Below are 21,722 nucleotides of genomic sequence, written 5' to 3' on the forward strand. Positions count from 1 at the left end.
ACAGCTGGTGTCATCAGCGAACTTGAACAGGGTGCTCTCCACACCCTCGTCCAGGTTGCTAATGAAGATGTTGAACAGCACCGGCCCAAGGACTGAGCCCTGGGGGACTCTGCTGCCAACCCCCTCCCAGATCGACATCGACCAGTCCACCACCACCCTCTCAGTTTGCCCCTGGAGCCAGTTTGCCATCCATGTGACCGTGCATTTGTCACTGCTGCAGTCCCTCAGCTTGCCCACCAGAATTGGGTGGGACACTGTATCGAAGGCCTTCTGGAAGTCCAAGAAGATGACATCAACTTCCTCCTTCCCATCTAAACTCTTTGTTATCTGGTCATACAAAGAGACCAGGTTAGTCAGGCAGGATCGGCCTTGCACGAACCCATGCTGGTTACCCCTCAAAATCACTTCCCCTGCAGGGCTCTCACAAATGTGGCCCTTGATAATTTTTTCAAAGACCTTCCCCAGGATAGAAGTGAGGCTGACTGGCCTGTAGTTGCCAGGCTCTTCCTTCCCTTCCTGAAAATAGGGACCACACTGGCCCTTTTCTAGTCCTCAGGGACTTGGCCCAAACACCAGGAGTCCTTGAACAGCCGTGCCAATGGCTCCTCAATGACACCAGCCAATTCCCTCAGCACCTGCAGATGAAGGTCATCCAGGCCCGCCAACTTGGACACATCTAAGCCTTCCAAGTAATCCTTAACTAGGTCTGAACTAACAGCTGGTGGACTTGCATCCTTCCTGGGCCTCTCTACGCTGTCACCCGAGAGCACCCCATTGTCAGCAGACACAACACGGAGGCAAAGAACTTGTTGAAGAGTTCTGCCTTCTCTCGTGCGTCCATCACCAACTGCCCTGCCCTGCCCCGTAGGGGTCCAATGTTACCCCAAGACTTCTTCTTGCTACCTATATACTTGAAGGAGTTTTTGTTATCCTTAATCCCAGAAGCTAATCTAAACTCCAGTGCTGCTTTCACCTTACTCACCAAATCCCTACAAGCTTAGGTCAGGGAGGTATACTCCTCCCTTTGTCCCTGCCCCCTGCTTCCACCGCCAGTACACTTTTTTCTTTGCCCTCAGGCCAGCCTGGATATCCACGCTCAGCCATGAAGGTTTCTTGGACCATTTTCCCGCCTTCCTGAGCAGAAGAATTGCATCCTGCTACACCCCAAGGATAGCCTCCTTGAGGAAGGACCACCTTTCCTGGACCCCCATACTAGCTACCCCCGAACTGCTTATAGTTATTTGCAGTTTAGTAATGTATGCTAGGCTAAATAGAAATCATTTTCAAAAGATCATAAAATGATGGATCTATTCCAGCTTCATTTTTTAAATGCTTTATCTAAACTTGAAGGTTAAAAAACTGTTTAAAGTTAACATTTGGGATTTAGCCATACCTTCCTTCATCAGTTATCTCAGAATGGGGCTATATGCAACCACGATGTAGCCAAACCCCATGACTTCTTCTCTGTACCTTTTATAATATCTCTATGCCAAGATAGCAAACCCCTCATCACTAATCTTTATTATTCAAGCTTCCTCCTCTCTGGTCTTTTCAGTACCTACTTTTCACTCCACCTCCTGGTAAATACAGTTGTTGATATTTACCTCACACCCTTGTCCAACCAGGACATTGATTCCTTCCTCTCACTTTGCCCTCTCCTACTACATTAAGTTAAAGCTCCCTCATCCCACAGCCCTTATTTACCCATCCTTGTTTCTGGCTGCATTTTAGTTTAGCCTGCCTGTTTGCATATATAAGCCACTCTGATGACTCTTACATGTTTTTCTTCCTGCACAGAGAATACTCAAGTTTCTTGGTGATGCCAGGTTTTCCTCCATTAATTTCAACATAAATTGGCGAATGGGATACACTCAGAGAGTGGTGGTAGACGGGTCAGTCTCGACATGGGAAGATGTGGGCAGTGGTGTCCCCCAAGGCTCAGTTCTTGGGCCGGGCTGTTCAATATCTTCATCAGTGATTGAACAAGGATGTGGTGAGCACGCTGTCCAAATTCTCAGATGACACCAAATTATGGGGCAAAGTAGACATACTGGAGGGCAGGGAATGTATTTAGGCAGATTTGGACAGGCTGGAAAAGTGGGTAGGACAAAATAGGATGTAGTTTGACAATGGTAAGTGCAAAGTACTGCACCTAGGGAGAAGGAAACACCAACATACATACAGATTGGGAAATAAGCACAGCAGCAGAAACGGATCTTGCAGTTATAATTGACTCAAAGATGAATATGAGTCAACTCTATTGTATATTAACAGGTGCATCATGAAAAGGTCTAAAGAGGTGATACTTCCTCTCTATGTGGCACTGGTAAGGCCGCAGCTGGAGTACTGCGTCCAGTTCTGGGCACCGCACTTCAGGAGAGATGTGGACAACATGGAGAGGGTCCAGAGGAGGGCCACTCGCATGATCAGGGGGCAGCAAGGCAGGCCCTATGAGGAGAGGCTATGGGACCTGAACCTGTTCAGCCTCTACAAGAGAAGGCTGAGGGGAGATCTAGTGGCTTGTTACAAACTAGTCAGAGTTGACAAGCAGGCACTGGGAAAGTCCCTGGTCACCCATGCACTACCAGGAGTGACCAGGAATAACGGTCACAAGCTGGCAGAGGGTAAATTTAGGCTAGACATCAGGAGGCGCTACTTCACTGTCAGGGCAGCTAGGATCTGGAACCAATTTCCAAGAGAAGTGGTGCTGGCTCCTACCCTGGGGTCTTTAAAAGGAGGCTAGATGTACACCTAGTACACCCCAGTACTCTTTCCTGCCATGGCAGGGGTTCAGACTTGATGATTTGCTCAGGTCCCTTCTGACCCTAGAAACTATAAAACTATCTTTAACCTTGAGAGGCTCCAAAGGAAGGCCACTCATATGGGCGTGCAGGAAAGGTCCTATGAGGAGAGATTGAGGAACCTGGATCTCTTCAGCCTCTGTAGGAGAAGGCTAAGAGGGAGATCTGGTGGCCATCTAAGCATTTGTCAGGGAGGGGGAAGCATGGTATAGGAGATACTCTGTTTACCAAGGCACCCTTTGGACTAACTAGAAACAATGGCCACAAACTGTCAGAGAGCAGATTTAGACAAAACATTAGGAAGAGCTTCTTTACAGTAAGGGTTACCAGAGTCTGGAATGGGCTTCCAAGGGAGGTGGTGCTCTTCCCTATGTTGGAGGTCTTTAAGAGGAGACTTGACAGACACCTGGTTGGGGGTCATCTGACCCCAGCACTCTTTCCTGCCTAGGGCAGAGGGTCAGACTCAATGATCTACTGAGGTCCCTTCCGACCCTAAAAATCTACGAAATCTATGAATGCCACCCAAAATTGAGTTATCTAATCAGATCACCACCTTTTGTTCACTGGCTATGTTCCTCTGTGGCTGATGCACTCATTCCATGTATAGTTTTTCAGTAAAAGCAAATAGATACTTATGTGCACTTTTAACTCCATCAGAGACAACTGTGCTTATGTCATCTGGCACTGAGCCTTCTACTTCAAATTTCCGTTACCCTGAGGAAGAGTGGAAATGAGTTATTTTGTACGGGGTGGACTTCTTATCAGATGGGCATTACCTTGACAAGAAAAACCTAGGATAATTGTGCTCAGGCTGATGGGACTGTAAATAGCAAGCTTTTGTGGATGCTTGAGACTAGATTCCATGCAGAATATAAAAATGAAGAAATCCTTTTGGGTGAAGCTGAGTGATAGCAATTCACAAATAGCTTTCAATTTCATTTCAAATAGCTAAGGGAAACAGGTTTCTTATCATTGTTTTGGAAGTATTCTTAGGGTTGGACAAGCCTGAGTTTTAAGGGACCTCATGAAACAGGGCAGGAAAGTCCTGTTCTTTCTAGACTTCACCAGAAATGACTGAGCTACGAGAAAATCTCTGAGATAAATATTTAACTCTCAGCAGGAGTAGCAAAGTCTCTAACTCAAACAGGACCTCTTTGGTAGGTCTACACTTTATGCTGAATAACACTAGAAAAACATCAAAAGAAAAAGTTCTCGTCCATTCACACTCACTCTGCAGATACCCAGGCTCACAAAGCACCAATGCAAATGACTTGTCACAGTCCCTGAGGACAAGTCCCAGGACTGTCTGTTTCTTCTGCTCTTGAGACCATACCCTGCTGTTTAAACTACAAATTTATGAGCTCAGACTCCTAAAGAGTGGTTAGAGCTGGGCTGGGCTTATTTCTTCAGCAGCATGTCTAGAATACAGTACACCCTTTCATATACACTTTTATCAAGGGGTAAGTTCTAGGAATCTCCCAACTGGAGAAACCTGACAAAAACATGCTTGTCTATAATGGATTGATAATGGCATGAACTGAAGCATGAATTTAAACAAATATAATTAAGCTGGTATAACCCCATTCTGATTTTTTTAGTTTAGCTGATGCTGTTCTGAAAGGGGTTTAAGCTAAATAAAAAGGCTTGTTTCAGAATACATGAGGTAATATTAGTATCAATACATTAATTTAACTAACATCATATCATTTTGCAGTGTAACTATTAAAGCTCTCTCAAACAGGCAAATCTAAATGTACCAGCTTAAAAGGTATAAGTTATTCAACCATATTTCTCTCTTCAAATGTGCTAGGTCCTGAAGTCATCTCTTGATATTTCTGTGTTCATTATCAAAACATTTGAGTTAGTTTTCCTATTTTTTCTATTGTGCTTTGCTCTTATAAGGAAGATCAAATACATTTTAGATCTACAAAACCTTCTGATTACACTGTTTTTCAAGGTAGCATGAACTTGGCCAAGAGTTTTTGATTTTCATTCCTAGTGAGTGTCTTGAAGGCATGTAACTAAAGCATATCTATGTTCAACAGGGTGTGTTGTAGGAGCATGTTTAAATCATAAAGACAAGCAAGAGAGTTTTGTAAAGCTGGTCAGCTATTAATGGTTTCAACCTGGATCATAAGGGCAAATGCTAAAAGAGACACAGAGTTAAAGCATATGGAAGGGGGAAATGTGACAAGCAGCCTCTACCAACAATAATTTTGTAAAGACCCTAGATATCAATATCAGGTTTCAGAGGGAAAGACAATTTTACTGTACAGTAGGAGAAAGCAATGTCCAAGGGCAAAACCTGGAAGAAGGATGTTATTTGCACCCTACATCTGGTTCTCTGGAAAACTTGCTAGACTTGCAGTGTAGATTGATTCCATTACCTCCTGGGGGGTAAAGGGTGGGGCAAATACCAGTCTAACTGTTTCAAGTCCAAACTCAGGCAGAGTCCCTGTTGGGTTCTGAATGATGAATTAAGTGGAATAAGAACCGGAGAACCTCTGCCTGCGGGGAACAGCAATCACAGCATGAACATCCTGTAGATGCTGAACACTTTTCTGGCATACTGCCTTGTTTTTCTTTGGAAATGGATGGAGGAAGAATAAAATAAGGAATAAGATGGTTGCTTTCAAAAATTCTACATCATGATCCTGAGTTACCATGCAGGAGCCCCATTTGTCTGGTGTAATGAGTCCACCTGCAGGTTATGATACAGCAGTGCTTATAAATGGAAAGGGGCTTACTTGGAAAGCCTCTTTTAAATTCTTTTCAGGGAGCAGTACCAAGTAGTCTCTTGTTAAACTTTCCCCAAGATTGGCATAATAGCAGAAACAGTAGCAATTGGAAGAATACAGAAAGCTGTAAAAGAAAGGATATATATGAGGAAGATACCAAAGCCAGGGGAAAATGAGCATGAGGTCATTGGAAGGTATTCTACTAGAGGTGGGACAAAGAGTCTCATATTATCCAACATTTCACCAATGGCTTGAGAGTGGGAAGTGGGCCTTCAAGCTTAAAAAATAAACCTTGGAAGATATACCCAAGACTGCAAGTGGCAAGCAATGCCTGATATATTAATAAATATCAGCTTGTCCCAATCTGTTTCAATCATCTCAATACTTCCTTACCAACATTTTATAAATTGTAATTGTATGACATCTTCCTTATTGCCTAATCCTATAAAGTTTAAAAACTAGCATTAATTAAAACCCAGCAAATTTCAGCATTTTAGGTATTTTTAAATTCAACACTTTCATCAAAAACTGATTTGAATAGTTCTTCCAGAAATTCTTACTCAGTTAATTTCTTTCCTGAAAAAAACAAAAAACAAAAAAAGCTTTTCCTGGTATGGTCTATAAATCAATTTCTTATTATAGTGAATGTAGGCAGGTGGTTCCCAGTTTTTACTTATTCTTCTCATATTTTCAATCAGTTTTTCCTCTGTCGGTAAGAAACAGATCAAGGACAGCTATTGTTCTACAGGGACATTTTGTATTTTGGATTATGTTATCTTCTGTTAACTGGTATAAAGAGATGGGATAAAGAGTCAAAGTACTAACCAACAATGCAAAACAAAGTTAAACTGGGACCACCCAGGCCTAAGACAAAGGAGAGGGCACAAGCAGTTAACCTATGTTACACAGTGTAATGCATCTTAGTAAGTGTCCAATTCATTAGACAGCAAGAGAGTGTCTCCAGCAGAAGTACACTTACATGTAATTAATTATTGGCAGTTCACTTTCTTGAAAGTGCCAGATGCTATGCATTTTCTAGTAGCTTTCTGGAACGCTGATCTGCAATATTTCCTCCCATGTTAGACATCTGTTCAGAGGATGCATATGGGGGTAAAAAACCCTGCCATTCAAGAATTAAATCTGGATGATCAGGCCAGCATATCCCTTTTCCACTTCACAATCAATACACATGTGACAGGCCTTAAATGTGGTGGGCACAATATACTTGGATTCTGATGTAGCTTTATATGCCATTCTCATAAGTAGTAAGTACAGAATTATCACATTTGGGGACTGTACAGAATTATCACATTTGGTTAATATGTAATAGGTTGAATAACTATAAGCAAAGTGTTGTTATTAAAAGTCTGATGTCAGACTGACAGGTTGGGGGGGAAGTAGCACTGATGAGAAGGATCTGGGAGTTGAATGAATCAGCATGAACCAGCAATTCCATTCCACTGCAAACCAAAAAAGAAAAAAAGGGAGGCATAGGTGATTGGTAGGGAGTGCATGGGGATGCCCATGCCCCCCGATGGCCGACAGAAATACTGTTGGTATGGCTGGTGCCCACCCTGACAGGACCACTGCCATTGGCGGCTTCTGTGGGTGCCCCCCCCCAGATTCAGGAGGCACCGGTCACTCCTGGGGGGGGGTGCTACCTTAACACAAGCACTGCGTGAAAACGTGGGAGGGAACTATAACCACTGTGCTCTATTTCATCAAATAGTACCTTCTGCCAATTGGTAGGGCTGTGAACCCTGGATTTGTTGGAGCGTAGCTCATATGTAAGCATAAATCAGCATCTTTATGCCCCATCATGCTCAGATCTATGTGACTGGTACATTTGTTCTACATATATACTCATGTATATGTGACTCATCAAGCTTGATATATAATGTTGTAAGAAACATTTCACATTCAAGAAACTTTTAATAACTGTGACCATACTCAAAAAGGTTGCTTCAGCAGACATTTTGTATAGTAGTCTCAAACAGGGAAAGCATTCTGTACCAACTGACTTCCGGTCCATATCTTGGTTATCTGAACAGCAGCATTTTATTTGTTACTACTTTGTAATTGTTGTTGTTATATAACAAATCGTTCTCTTTTAAACTTAATTCAATACTATATCTCTAAAGTTTGATGTAGTAACTTGCAACTATTTCACTTATCCAAAGAAACTCAGCTATAAAATTGTTTCAACAGATGCTGTCCAAAGCTGGATGGTTAATTCAGAATCCAGGGAATTAATGTTGCTTACCTCCTGCCAAATTCAGGGTTTTCAGTCACTCCTGGTAACAAAGATTGATAAACATAGGTAAAGAGCAGGGGGAGCAGCAGCTACATTAACTCTCTGGGTTACAGAGAGCAACTCTGGCAGATGTGGGGATTACCGTCATCATTGGCACTGCCATTGGGTTGTCTGATTCCAGATGCAGTTTGTACGGTTTGAGACCACTGATGTAGGCTAAAGCACATAAGACCTTTAGAGACTAAACTATTTTGTGCCACAGGTAGAGAATGGACGAGAATGAAGTGTCACCCTCATTTAATACCCGAGAGCTGGATTATCTAATCTCAGTTCAAACTAGGGACAGACATTCAAAAAGCCTGAGTCTGAAATGATTCTGTCTTTGCAGGTTAGTCTAACCTGGCTAGGCTGACCCAGTTTGTAACTGTACAGACATTCCAGACATGCAGGAACATGGCTGAAGTGGCTCAGCTTCGAAGCCAGGGGGAGGCAGGGGTGGTGCTAAAGCAGCCCTCCCATCCCTTGCACAGCACTGAGCTAAGGGGGCCGTGGCCAGATCCCGGCAGGATGCTCTGATTAGCCCAGCAATGAATTAATAACAGTGTTTATCACCCCCTAACTCAGTGTTTATCACTCCATTAAGAAAACAGAGGGACATTACCAGCTACCTGTTGATGCTACCTGTTGATTCAGTGTAAACTGTAGCCAGCATGTGGTCTCCTAGCTAATACATAGACACATCTCTACAAGGCAGAGGGGAGGGGGGAATTCCTGCTTAGCAGGAAATGGTTAGGGGGAGAGGGGGAGCAGCCTGCAGTCCCTGCTGGAGCTACTGACAAGGAGCAGAGGGGCGGGGCCAGCCCTGCTATGGAACAGAGAGCCCTGCCCGTCCCAGGGAGCATGGTGGGATGCTGGGGGTGTCTGGTTTATCTTAAGCTAGCAAGGGGTCTGGGACAGACATTGCATGAACTGGTTTGAGCCAAATCAGTTAAGTCTGATAAAAATCAGTTAAGTCTACTATATTCAACCATGTTTATCTCAAACTGGTTTCAGCCATTTTCAAATCAGTTTATGTGGACTGAACATATGTTCTGTTACAGGTTTAACTAGTTTCTGATCACTTAAACCAGTTTGTGTGTAATCTCTGTCCATAGCCTTAAAGACTCTAAAGGGACGGTGAGTCTGTTGCTTTTCCTCGTAAACATTTCCAATGTGTAATTGCTCTTGCTGCTAAGTAACTGCGACTTATTTCAAGCCTCCATTAATATAACTTTAACTTCTAGCCATTCAATCTCATTACATTTTGGTCAGGAAGGTTAAAAAGAGCCTCACTATCTGTTCTCTATTTCCATACACAGTGATCTAATCTACCTTCGCTTCAATAAAACAAATGGATAGAGCTGTCTAAATTCCGTTGAATATGCTTGCTTTCCAGCCCCTTTGTCCTTTTTTGTGGCCTTCCTTTAAACTCTCTCTAGAATATCCTTATCCCTCTTCAAGTACTAACATGAGAACTTAGGAAGAGTACTTGCTAAAGTACAGAAAGAATCGTTGCTTTATTTTTATTGTCTTTTTTTTAAATCAATGTAAAGATCATATGAAAGTAAGGTTGGAAGAGACCCCCCAACATCATCTTGTCTAGACCCCTGCTCGAGAAAGGATCATTCCTGACTAAAAACTATTCCAGCCAAGTGTCTGTCTAATCTGTTCTTGAGCATTTCCAGGAATAGAGATTCTATGCCTTCTCTGGGTAGCCTTTTCAATGCTGGACCATCCTCAAAATCAGAAAGTTTTTCCTAATCTCCAACCTACATTTCTTCTGCTGTAGCTTGAAGCCCCTGCTCCTAGGCCTGTCCTCTTCAGCCACAGAGCAAAGCCCACCTTCATCCTCTGTGTAATCACCCATCAGGTATCTGAGCATGGTTGTTATCAAATTCCTCTTCAGTCTTCTCTTCTACAAACTAAACAGACCTAGACCTTTTAGCCTTTGCTCATAAATCTTGTCTTCCAGACCCCTAATTATTTTTGCTGCTCTGCACTGAACTCTCCCCAGTTTATCCATAGCATTCTTGAAGTATGGAGCCCAAAACTGGATATAGTGCTACAGAGTGGAAAAAACACTTTCCATGATTTATAAGTGACACTGAAACCTGTTAATACAACCCAGCATGCTGTTGGCTTTTTCCTGCAACAACAGCACACTGTTGGCTCATATTCAGTTTATGGATTACTGTAAAGTTTACAGTCTGTAGTGCTGTACCCTAGCCAGTCATTCCCCTGTCTGTATTTATGCAAGTTATGATTCCATTCCAGGTGCAGGATTTTGTATTTGTCCTTGTTGAACTTCACCTGTTTGAGGCAAACCATTTTTTCAATACTTCCAGGTCATCCAGGATCCTAACCTCCAGGATGGCAGTTTGCCTTCTTGCTACAGCACTGCACAGAGAGCTCATGATCTCTTGACCTATTGCTTGCCAAGACTGTCTCTTGCTAGAAACAACCTGATGAATTATGATGCATTGGGTTGAACTGAAACACATTTTATTGGGTTGTACTCATTTAACTAGGTGATTCATGTAACTAAATCTTACCAATCTCAGTGTTATGTGAAAGCTTTGCAGTAATGATTTTAGAGCATTATTTGGATTATTAATAAAAGTATTTAATAGTGGTGAACCACAAATTGATCGTTAGGGTCCTTTCATGAGAAAAAAAGCCCTACTTGCTGTTTATTCCTCATTAAAAATTATATTTTTGGATCAGATAGTGAGCCAGTTTTTAATTAATCTAGTGAGTGTCCTGAAAAGCCATATAAAGCAAGTTTGAAATTAACATTTAAACATATTTCCTCTCACACATTAAAGTTAATTTTTAAAATACTTTTTTAGACTGTTGGTTACGTGCTTTGCTGGAGAGTGCTAATCAATTAGCAAAGTACACTTATTAGCTGAAAGAAAAAGTTTCTGGCCATGTGAAAGAAATAAGAAATCTGGATATGGAAGATTTAGGGAAAAAGAGAGTGTGAAAGAAAACACAAAGTCTGCAGCACAGGGAGGCTGGGTGCCAGCAAGCAGTCGATTTATAGCATCTGTACTCCAGACCACAGAAACAACCAAAAAAACTTTTAAAAGCTTCTGGGAAAAAGGCAGAGTCTAAAGTACTCCAAATTTTTAAAACTGTTTTTCAGAAAAGTAGACCAAAGAATTCCCAGACCGCTATAATCTTCAAGACAAATGATTAACTACACACTTTTAACAGTAAAAATGACATGTTATTCAAGGTTTTAGACCTCAATGACAGCTGAGCTGAGTAGTATTGGAGGATTTTTTTCCCTAGTGATAGAGAAGAATAAAGTGTTTATGCTGATTCTTATAAATTCATTGTAAGTTTGATCACAAAGTGTCAGTACCTCTATAATGCCTCAATTACTTTGATTCCTGAAGGAATGTTTTGGAAAATTTCTCCATAGCTTCAAGAACTCTCCCAATGTTAGGTACTAGGGTGTGCGAAGCGGGCTGTATTCGATTGGGATTCAGCCCAATTCAGGGGAAAGTGATTCAATTTGCTGATTTGAATCACTGTCCTGATTCAATTTGGCCAAATCTGAATCTGAAGATTCTATTCTGAATTGGAGAATCACCAATTTAGCTATAAACACAGCTTTATATGTTTTTTCAACATACCTCAAAGTACCAGGAGCAGCTTCTGAACTCTGAGATAGTGGGGCAGATGGAGCATCTCACCAGAGCATGGGGGAAGGGACGGGTCCCCAGCGTGCTTGGCAGCGGACCCAGGAGTGGACCAGAAGTACTTCTGGCCCACCTCCAGGTCCACCGCTGAGCGAGCAGGGGGCTCCCCCCACACCCCCCGAGTTCAGCGATCAATAAGAATCCTGGTTTTCTGTTTCTCATGGAAAAACAGAGAAAACCATGGATTTCACATTTTTATCAGAGAAAACACAGATTAGAAAAGGGGCAGGGAAACCCTCAACCCTGCCAGGAGGAGAAGAGAAGGGGCCAACTGTAAACCTCCCTCCCAGCCAGGGTACCTGGCCGGGGAGTGCCCAAGCTGGCTGGGAGCTGAGGGAGCAGGGAGGTTTACAGCTGGCCAGGAGCAGTGGGGGTTTCCAGCCAGCCAAGCGCTCAGGAGGATTTTGGAGGTCCCATTAGTGCTTTAGAGGCATGTAATAGCCTTGAGTCCTGCCAAGGGCAGGCTCAAGGCCCAAGCTGTTACAAGCCGAGAGTGGACAGAGAGAGTGTTATACGATAGCTGCAGAAGGGTTTGGAGCCTGGCAAACAGGGGTCAGGGGCCCAGTACAGATGTTAGTTAGAGCCTTATAGCCAGGCCCGATGCAGTGGGTCTAGGCTAGATGGTCTAGCTAAAGTAAAGGACTCGAGGCTGGGGAGGGGAGGCTGAAACCCCAACAGTGAGACTAGTAACATCTGTGAGGCATGGGGCATGGTGGAGGGATGGTATGAAGCTGTGCAATTAGTTCTTAAGGCAGGAGCTCTGCACTGCAGGGTGTTCTTTGGAGCAAAGACCAGATTGGGGAAGCCCTGGGGACAGCCTTCCCTTTGAGAATCAAAAGAAACATCAAGACATGGCAGGTGAGTGAAGGGGAGACTGTTCGCAGAAGTGGATTGAAATAAAGGGGACTCTAGGGTACCTCCAGGGCTTCTTGACCACCCTGGGGATGGTGCCCTTTTACAGGCAAAAAATCAATTACCTATCATGAAATCTTCCATTTCTATTCCCATATGTTATCTTTCTTAGCACTACCCCCTTCTCAAGGTAAATTCTTTCTATAATGTTACTTTTTGTCCAGCCTTGAAAGTAGGCTAAAAGACTTACAGTACCCTTAACATTTTAAATAAATTTAATCATACAGTATTTTGTTTGTCCGGGCCCAAGATAAAAGGCTTTTACATTTACCAAGGATCCCACTTACAAAACAAATTAAGAAACCAGGCACAGAAACAGTCCATTTTCAAGATCCCACAGACTACTTAAATCTACTTAGGAAGTAAACAACAGGAAATAAAATATTTTCTTCCTAATTTTTAATGCATCAATTATTAACCAAAAATACTTACATAAATTCCTCTAAGAGACACGCATTAATTCACAGTTCGTAGTTGTATATAATTTTGTGACTATAAAGCAACAGCTAAGTATTAGGAACATAATAATGGGAACAGTACCTTCAATCAACAGCTCTTGTCCATGACTGCCCAAAAGAGTACGGGACAGGAAAGGGGCGAAATCTACAAAAATTTCACGCAGGAGGGGTGCCACCTTTTCTAGAGCTCTCTCAAGCTTTGCAGTGATGCTGTTGAAAACAAAGTATGCAAGTTGAAGGCATATAAACACTACAGGTTAAACAATGTCAAATCATGCCCATTTCCTAACAAATACTCAAATAATCAGTGTTTCTCCCAATAACAGAATTACCACGATTATGATTAACAATACAGTGTTTAAAAACCATAATCTCATGTTAAGCTCAGAAATATGGCAGTCTCACTAGCTAAGCAGAATTTACACGTGAATACAAAATATTTATTCTAATTTTTAAGGATGATGAGAGATCCCCAGGTATCCAAAAGCTTCAACAACTTAGGATGTAAGTTTGAACATAAAAAAAGAAGAAGAAAGACTGCTCCTTTGCTGCAACATATGGCAACAAGGTATAAACCTCAAAAAGTTTAAGTACAGAAAATTCTATAATAGAATGAAAATAGTGTTCTGTGTAAAATATCCAACTTCTAAATCTCCTCAATTTAAGTCATATTTTCTCTGACATCCATGAGACAAAGACTCATTATTAGTCTAACAGGATGTGCCAGATACCCCCAGCCTTATCTTCCTCTTCAATAAGGAAGAAACTAATCTTATACTGCCAGTATCAATATTATACAAGTGAATACAGCAAATAAGCTTATTTTAAATATAAAAAATAGCATAAATGTGTAATACCAATTGCCCTGTAGCAGCAATTTTGCACTGTCCTGGGAGATTATACCATTCTTTTACACACATGGTTGAAGCAGAATATAGGAGTTTTTACTGGTTTAAGATCATATCATAAAATTACTCTTTCCTGTTTAGACTTTCAAGTAACAAAATCTAGCTCTCAGTGGACAGGCTACTGGATGTGAATTAATAAACTTGCATTCTCTTCCTCAAGCTTTGTGTTTAACCAGTAATTTTATCTTGAGTAGAATCAAATCACCTCTTCTTGCTTCTGTCTCCTCCCCTTGTCTATTTTGTCTATTTAGACTCTTTGAACTCTTTGAAGTTATTCTTAATGTGTGTTTGTTGTGTGCAGCACAGTTGGGGCATCCATCTAAATCATACATCAATATAAAAAAATCATCCTTTATCTAGAGGTCCAAGTGCAATATGGAAAAGGACAGTCTTTAGACATAAACTGGTTTAAGCGATCAGAAACTGGTTCAAACCTGTAACAGTACAGAAGTTCAGTACACATAAACCAGTCTGAAAATGGCTGAAACCAGTTTGAGATGTTACATTCAACCAGGTTTATCAAACTTAACTGATTTGGGTCAAACCAATTTCTGCAATGCCTGTCCCAGACCCCTTCCTGACTTAAGTTAAACCAGAGTCTGCCAGTGTCCTGGCATGGTCTCTAAGATTGGGTGGGGCTCTGCTCCAGAGAGCTGGGCTTGCCTTTCCCCTCTGCTCCCTGACTGCCACTCCAGCAGAGACTGCAGGTACAGTGGGGTTTGCTTGGCTTCCTCCTGCTTCCCTACTCCCTGCTTAAGCAGGAATTCCCCCTCCCCTCTGCCTAACACAGGTACCTCTCAGCATTAGCTAGCATACCACATGATAGCTATGGTCCATGCTGTGGAAGACAAGATAAAGGCAAACAGGACTATGGTGGCTTAGGGCTTTCTGGAGCTAATCAACAAGTAGCTGGTAATGTAGCTTCATTCTTTCCTTGGAAAAGCCATTTAAGAAGAGCTTGAACTAATGAGGAGAGGCTGATAAACAGTGAGTTAGGGGTGATAAACACTATATTATCAACTCCCTATTGGGCTGAGTGGACAGGGCTTCCTAACCAGAGCATCCTGCCATGGCCATGCTTCACCCCCCCAACTCAGAACTATGGAAGGGAAGGCTGCTCTAGCCCCCCCAGCTTGTAGCTTGAGCCACTGCAGGCATGTGCCAACATTTCTTCAGTCCAGAGCGGGGCTAGGGACAGACATTCAAAAAGCTTGAGCCTGAACTGATTCAAGCTTTGCAAGTTAGTCTAACTGGCTAGGCTAAACCACTTTAACTGCACAGACATCCCCTCTGGACTGAAAAAAGTGCCGGCACATGCCTGCAGTGGCTCAGGCTAGAAGCTGGGGGGGAGAGGTGTGGCATTAGAGTAGCCCTCCCTTCCCTTCCACAAGGCTAAGCTGAGGGGGGCATGGCCAGGCCCCAGCAGGATACCGTGATTAGGGACACCCCCCCCACACACTTTAACAGAGCATTTATCAGGCCTGTTATCAGCATTTAGCACCCCTTCAGAAAACAAAAGCCTTGCTTATTAGTTCAAGCTCTTCTTAAAAATCTTTTTCCAAAGGAAGGAATGCAGGGAGATTACCAGCTGAGCTGTTGATTAGCTCCAAAAGTCTGTAAGCGGACACTACCCTATCTGCATTACACAGCATTAGCTATCATACCACATGCTGGCTACAGCCAGTGCTGTGGGAAAGAGGAGGAAGGGATCTCTGCTTAAGCTGTGAGTGGTGAGAGGAGGGGAGAAGGGCACAGGGAAGCCAGCAGATCCTGCTGTGCCTGCAAGTCTCTGCTGGAGCTCCAACCAGGGAGCAGAGGGGAGGGCCCAGATCTGCCGTGGAGCAGAGAGCCTCGCCCAGCTCAGAGAGCAAGCCAGGATGCTGGGAGAATCTGATTTCACTTAAAGCAGCAAAGGGTCTGGGACAGACATTGCATAAGCTGGTTTGACCCAAATCAGTTAAGCCTGATACTACATTCAAGCAGGTTTATCTCAAACTGGTTTCAGCCATTTTCAAACTGGTTTATGTGCACTGAATGTCTGTTCTGTTACAGGTTTAAGCCAGTTTCTGATCACTTAAACTGGTTTATGTGTAATGTCTGTCCCTACCCGGGATTTCAGTGTGGTTACAAACCAGTTTACCCTAGCCTTGTTAGACTAACCTGCGAAGATTGAATCAGTTCAGGCTCAGGCTTTTTGAATGTCTGTCCCTAGCCTATTCGTCCTTGTTCTCCCCATATATGTCTTGGAAAACGACTTTTTCTCTTCTTTCAAATTTGTCATAAAGATTCAAAGTCTCTTGCTTAGCACACAAGAACAAATCTTTCATTTTAAAAACCTACATGAAACTAGATTATTTTTCTATTAGGCTCTTTAGTTTTTTTTCAGGCCTCTTTGCAGTTTAACTTCAACCCATTTATGGTAGAAGTTATTTTATTTTTATTTTTTTAACAGCACTGGGAACACTGCTAACAACTAAGAATATAACCATAGGAAGCTACTGCAATAACTGGCAATATTTGGGCCGTATCAGACTCTTCAAATTTAACTTCTCTTAGCCTTAACCCTCACACAGATGCAAAATATATTTTCAAAGGAGCAAGTGGTGCAATTGCTAACTCTCCTATCCAAATACACAAACAAAGCAGTACAGTAGGAAACAGGCCACTTTAGGAAGCCTTTAAAGTTTCAACCATAATAATTAATTATTTTTCGGACTGATAGCAATAATAAAAAACTACAGAGGATAAAAAGTGAAGAAATATCTGGAAAAATGGCTGGGACATGATATCTTAGTACTGTTCATTAGGAGTGTTGTACACTGACACAAAAATGATTTGTAAAATTCCAGGATGTGGGGCAAGAAGTATTTGACCCTCAAGGTACAGATGATTATAAAGGAAGAATGTAATATATTTGCCTCTACAGTTAACAATCAAATGCAATTATCCATTCATAAACAGCTACCAGTAAAGTGTTATTTAAATTATGTAGAAGATTATATAACACAAAGACAAATCTCCAAATGACTAAGTGGAGAATGCCAGTTAAACACATGTGACCCTCTCAAAGGTTTTTCTAGATATAGAAGTAAGCAGGGAAAAAATATGTACAAAACTGTTTATTTCAATCTCTAAAACTACAAGGCTTAGATAGATTTTATCAAATCGGACAGGCAATCTATCAAGAATGGTGGGAGCAGCTTTTATTAAATATATTTTTACACACAGTTTTATGTCTCAAGGGAAGCTAACCATTTCTGTCTTGGAGCCTCTTTTTTTCTGGTATTCTTTGAGCTACATAAAAAAAGAAAACAGATTCTAAAAGATCAATGTCTTTATTAACAATGATAACAACAACTCTAAAAGTCTACCTAAAGTCTTGATTTCCCTTTTGTGAAGATTTATTGCAAGACAGATCTACTACTTCATGTTTGGAGAAGGAAATAGTATCATAGTAGTTTAAAGAATCCAAAACTTTTGCAGTCTAAAACCATGGTTCTAAACCTTTTTGGACTCAAGGCACCCCTCTTTACTTCTGTGAATCTGACTGGTAGCCAATATCAAAAACTAATTTATAGATTACAGCTATTACCTCCTTGCAGAGGGGCCTGGCAGTGGGAATGGGGGATTATCCAGGCAGGGAAAAGTCTGAGCCAGTGCTTATGTGCTTTAGTTTAGCTGCTTATCTCCTAACACCTCGCTTATCTACTCACACCTTGCTGCAACTTTAAACAAGATCTGGTAACAACCTGGTTGAGAATCACTGGTGTAAAAGCATTCACTCCACTATAATACAAGATTGTTTTCAATGCTCAATTAAATACTCAGTTAAATCTGCTAATTCATATCCTCTGTAGGACTTTAAACTAGAAGGAGATAAAGTTGCATGTTGGTATATATTCTATATGTCATGCTCTATCTTTACAAGAGGAACTTGCTCATGAATGTAAAATTTCCACTGGCCATCTGTGAATATAATCAATAATTTTATCACCTGACAATTCAGAGACACTGCTTAGAGAATTGACACTAATTTCTGTGACATGACTTAAATGGCTGATGTAGCAGTTCTCCATCTTTTTAGACTCAAAGAATACCTCAGAAAATACCTCTTAAGTTTTCACTCTTTTTTTTCTACTACAGAAAAATAACAGAGCAATTCTGATGCAAAGAAGTCAGAAAGACCACAACAGGTCAGAAATGTATTTAACACTATGGATTCCTATTTGAAATCTCAGGGTTTATCTTGTGAATCATGTCTGCACACACAACAATGCTAATATTGTATGGCACCACAGCATACTTGAAAGGATCCCTGGCACCCTGGATGAGAATCAATGGTCTCAGGAATATACACTTTAACCAAAGACTTAAAATAATCTCCTCTATGCACATCCTAAAATATACACAGTGAGAAAAAAATATGCAAAACTTTACTCCAGTGGCATTTAGGCAAAAACATCTTCTGGAAGGCCAGAGGTTTGGATTTTATTTCCTCCTCTACCACTAACCTGCAGTATGATCTCAGTTAAATCACTTCATCTCTTATAGCCTGTTTCCCATACCTCCTATACTCTAATATACCTACTTAGACTTCAAACAATTTGGAACAAAATTTGTTCAGCACCTACTACAACTGAAGCTTGAAGTTGTTTTGCCGTATATATAATAGATTAGTTTAGAAAGGAAGAATGATCTGAAATTACAATAAAATTCTATTAAAACTGCATTGTTTTTGTTTTCAATTCAAGGAAGGCCTTGCATTCAAGGTTTTACTATGGCTATATACAAGGAGTCTGCAACATTTCCCAGCAGACTCAGCTTGGGTCCGAGATGGGAAAACACTAGTATCTGCTCACTTGCCCTGGAGCCCATACCATGATGCAGTACAGGGAGACCCCTCCCCCCGCACGCTGAAGCCCAGGGTGCAGCACAGAGTAGGCAGAGCTCCCTTTCTGCCAAAGCCTGAAGCAACAGGGTTCTGTTCAGTCTAGTGTAGAAACAGCCCCCAAGCACCAAATGCTATCAAAGCCATCACTCCAAATCGGACCCATAGGCCACAAGTTATCAATCCCTGCTATATATACTATTTCCTGCATGGTTACCTCTGCTTTTTATGGCTAGGGACAGACATTACACATAAACTGGTTTAAGTGATCAGAAACCAGCTTAAACCTGTAACAGAACAGATGTTCAGTGCACATAAACCAGTTTGAAAATGGCTGAAACCAGTTTGAGATAAACCTGGTCGAATGTAAAATCAGACTTAACTGATGTGGTTCAAACTGGTTTACGTAATGTCTATCCCAGACCCCTTGCTGGTTTAAAATAAATCAGACACCCCCAACATCCAGGCATGCTCTTGGGCTGGGCGAGTCTCTCCGCTCTAGCCCAGCCAGGCTAGTCTCTCCCCTCTGCTCTCTAGCTGAAGCAGGAGTAGAGTGTGGCCAGATGCCGGCCTGCCATGGCCCCTGAGGCAAATTTCTCCCTCCGTCCCTTCTCCTTTCCCCTCCCCCCGGCAAACCCTGGGGACTGCAACTGCTGTTTGCTAGCCCCAGCATCTCCATGGCTTGTCTGTAAACAGGCAGGGGTGGAGTTAATTGCTCACTGTGTCCCCTCTCTCCCCTGGAACTGCTAGGGCTTTGGCTGGAGTGGGGCAGAGAGGCAAGCTAGTGTGAGCCCAGAGCTAAGAAGCATGTGTGATAATCTTCACATATGCTTATTAAGAGTTAGGAGAAGTTGCAAACAGCTTCACCAAAAAATGTGGAGAGCTATATTTAAATTATAAAGCCTTTCTGAATGCCTGGCTGTAAGGAGACACTGGCCTCAGTATTAGTAAAACTAATTCTCGTCTTCCTGGTTTACATTTTAAGTTAGGCTCATTTGTGTATGCTGTGTTTTACTGGACTGTACCTTAGCTTAGGTGAAGATTTTTGGTAGTTCCCTGTTGTATGCTTTGCAAATTGCTGTGTTCAATACATGCTTGCTTCAGAGAAAGGACTTTTTCCCCATCCCCCCATCTCAAGGCTTGTGTCTAGCTATGCCCCCTCCACGCCACTAGGGAGGGGTGAGCGCCTTGGAGGGTGTCTCTCATCCGCCTTTTTGGCAATGGCTAGCAGGCACTAGCATCCATAGCTTCCAGCTTGACCCACTGCAGGCATGTGCCTGCATTTCCTGGTTTAACAGAGTATGTCTGTCCAGTTATTAATTAGTTCACGCTGTGCAGCTTAGACTAACCTGCAAAGACTGAATCAATTCAGGCTTGGGCTTTTTGAATGTCTGTCCCTAATTTATTAGGTAACAAAGATACACCTATTGCTAATTAGCAGTTATCTTACAGCTTGTTAGTAGTCTTTTCTGTTGCACCCAATGTGTTTCACACACTGCTTTGCAAAGTGATTTTATTACAGCAGACATCAAAAGAAAAGAAAAGAAAAGGGAAGTTGCAGAGGAATGAATCCCTAAATAGAAGGAAAATAGTGCAAGCACTCAGAACTATCCTTCAGAATGGGTAGTTACATGTTATTTCCTGTACTTTTTAAATTATGCCAACTGAGTTTGTAGCTGCAGCATCAGATATACACTTAGCAAGAAAACCAAATGTCAATACTTAGGAAATTCCAACATTACTTTAATCCCTCCCACACCCAAATTCAAGATTCCTTGTAAAATGATTCATCTGAAACAAGCTCCCAGAAATATTTTTGCAGGATAGGCCAGACTTTCCTTTATCATTCATACTACTAGGGAGGACTGGGGCTCCATTTCCCTCCCCTTGACTGAGGTTTAAGAGAAAAATAAATGGGGTTGTCTCTCTACTATCTCAGAGCAGGATGTTTAAAACTTTCTTCTAGGAGTCTTTCTTATATTCATGTTCCAACTTTGGTTTATTAGAGAACTGGACATCCTCATGCAATGAGTAACTGTATTAGGTCTCTGCTACAGGGTCCCAGCAATTAGGCTGACTGGTTCCCCAACCCTGGACCAGTTCCTAAATAGATAATAATTTTCTCCCTAATTTCACTTTTAGAAAAAGCCTAGACAAGTAATTCTCCACCAGAGTGCCACAGCACCCTAGGGTGCCTTGAGATCCTTTTAAGGGTGCCACGGTTGCCACATAATATTAACATTGTTAGGTATGTGAATATGATTCACAAGATAAACACACAAATTTCAAACAGAAATCAACAGCTGTGGTATGAGTTCTTTGCAAGAGAAAAACTGCTCTATTTTTCTTTAGGCATAAAGCAGGGACAACTAAGCTGACATTTTCCGAGGGACGCCTCAAAACTATCCAGGGGTGCCTTACATCTAAAAAGGTTTAGAATCATTGGCCCAAATGTACCTCAATCTTTCCATGCCCTGATCCTTAAATCACTTGCTCACAACATTCCAGGCATGCAGGAATTAGTAGGAAGTAGGATCGTAGTCATGATGGCTCAGGAAATGTACAAAAAGGGGCAAGAGGGTATTTTATTATATTTTTCTATTGGAGCAACTGTACAGTTGGGAGAGATGGGCAAGCATTTGGACATTAAGTGCCCTTTAAAAGGTTCTTGAAAAAAGGCATTTTATGTCTGAAAGCTGGCCTGTCATCTCTCCAAACCACACAGTTGCTTCACACACATCACAAGTAAAACATATCACAAGTCTTGACCCTCTACACCAGTTACTATCTACCTCACAACCAACACCCAGCCATCTAAATACCTGAACGGATGATTTCATCCCTTGTATTGTACAAGTCGTTTGCTTGTTCTGCAAAATTTATCCGCTTCCAATTATCAGGTCCCAAGAGTGGGCTTTTTTTTAAGCAGTTCCGTTTTTTGCTATGTGGAAGGGTCTTGCTGACAGACTATAAAACTTTTCCAATTACAGAATACTTCACTGACATTTCAAGAG

At 41.9% G+C, this 21,722-nt stretch overlaps 1 protein-coding gene across 1 annotated transcript in view; it reads right to left on the reverse strand.

The window, feature by feature from the left end:
- The window catches only part of LOC109306591 (neurobeachin), a 529,566-nt gene that overhangs the window by 423,948 nt on the left and 83,896 nt on the right, over window positions 1-21,722 (reverse strand). The window contains exon 11 of the mRNA XM_019530077.1: window positions 12,995-13,122. Coding sequence (XP_019385622.1) covers window positions 12,995-13,122 — 128 coding nt within the window. The remainder of the gene's footprint in view (window positions 1-12,994; window positions 13,123-21,722) is intronic.

The sequence above is a fragment of the Crocodylus porosus genome, unplaced genomic scaffold (assembly GCF_001723895.1).
Source record: "Crocodylus porosus isolate Cpor-Errol unplaced genomic scaffold, CroPor_comp1, whole genome shotgun sequence".
In the NCBI taxonomy this organism is placed as follows: domain Eukaryota; kingdom Metazoa; phylum Chordata; order Crocodylia; family Crocodylidae; genus Crocodylus; species Crocodylus porosus.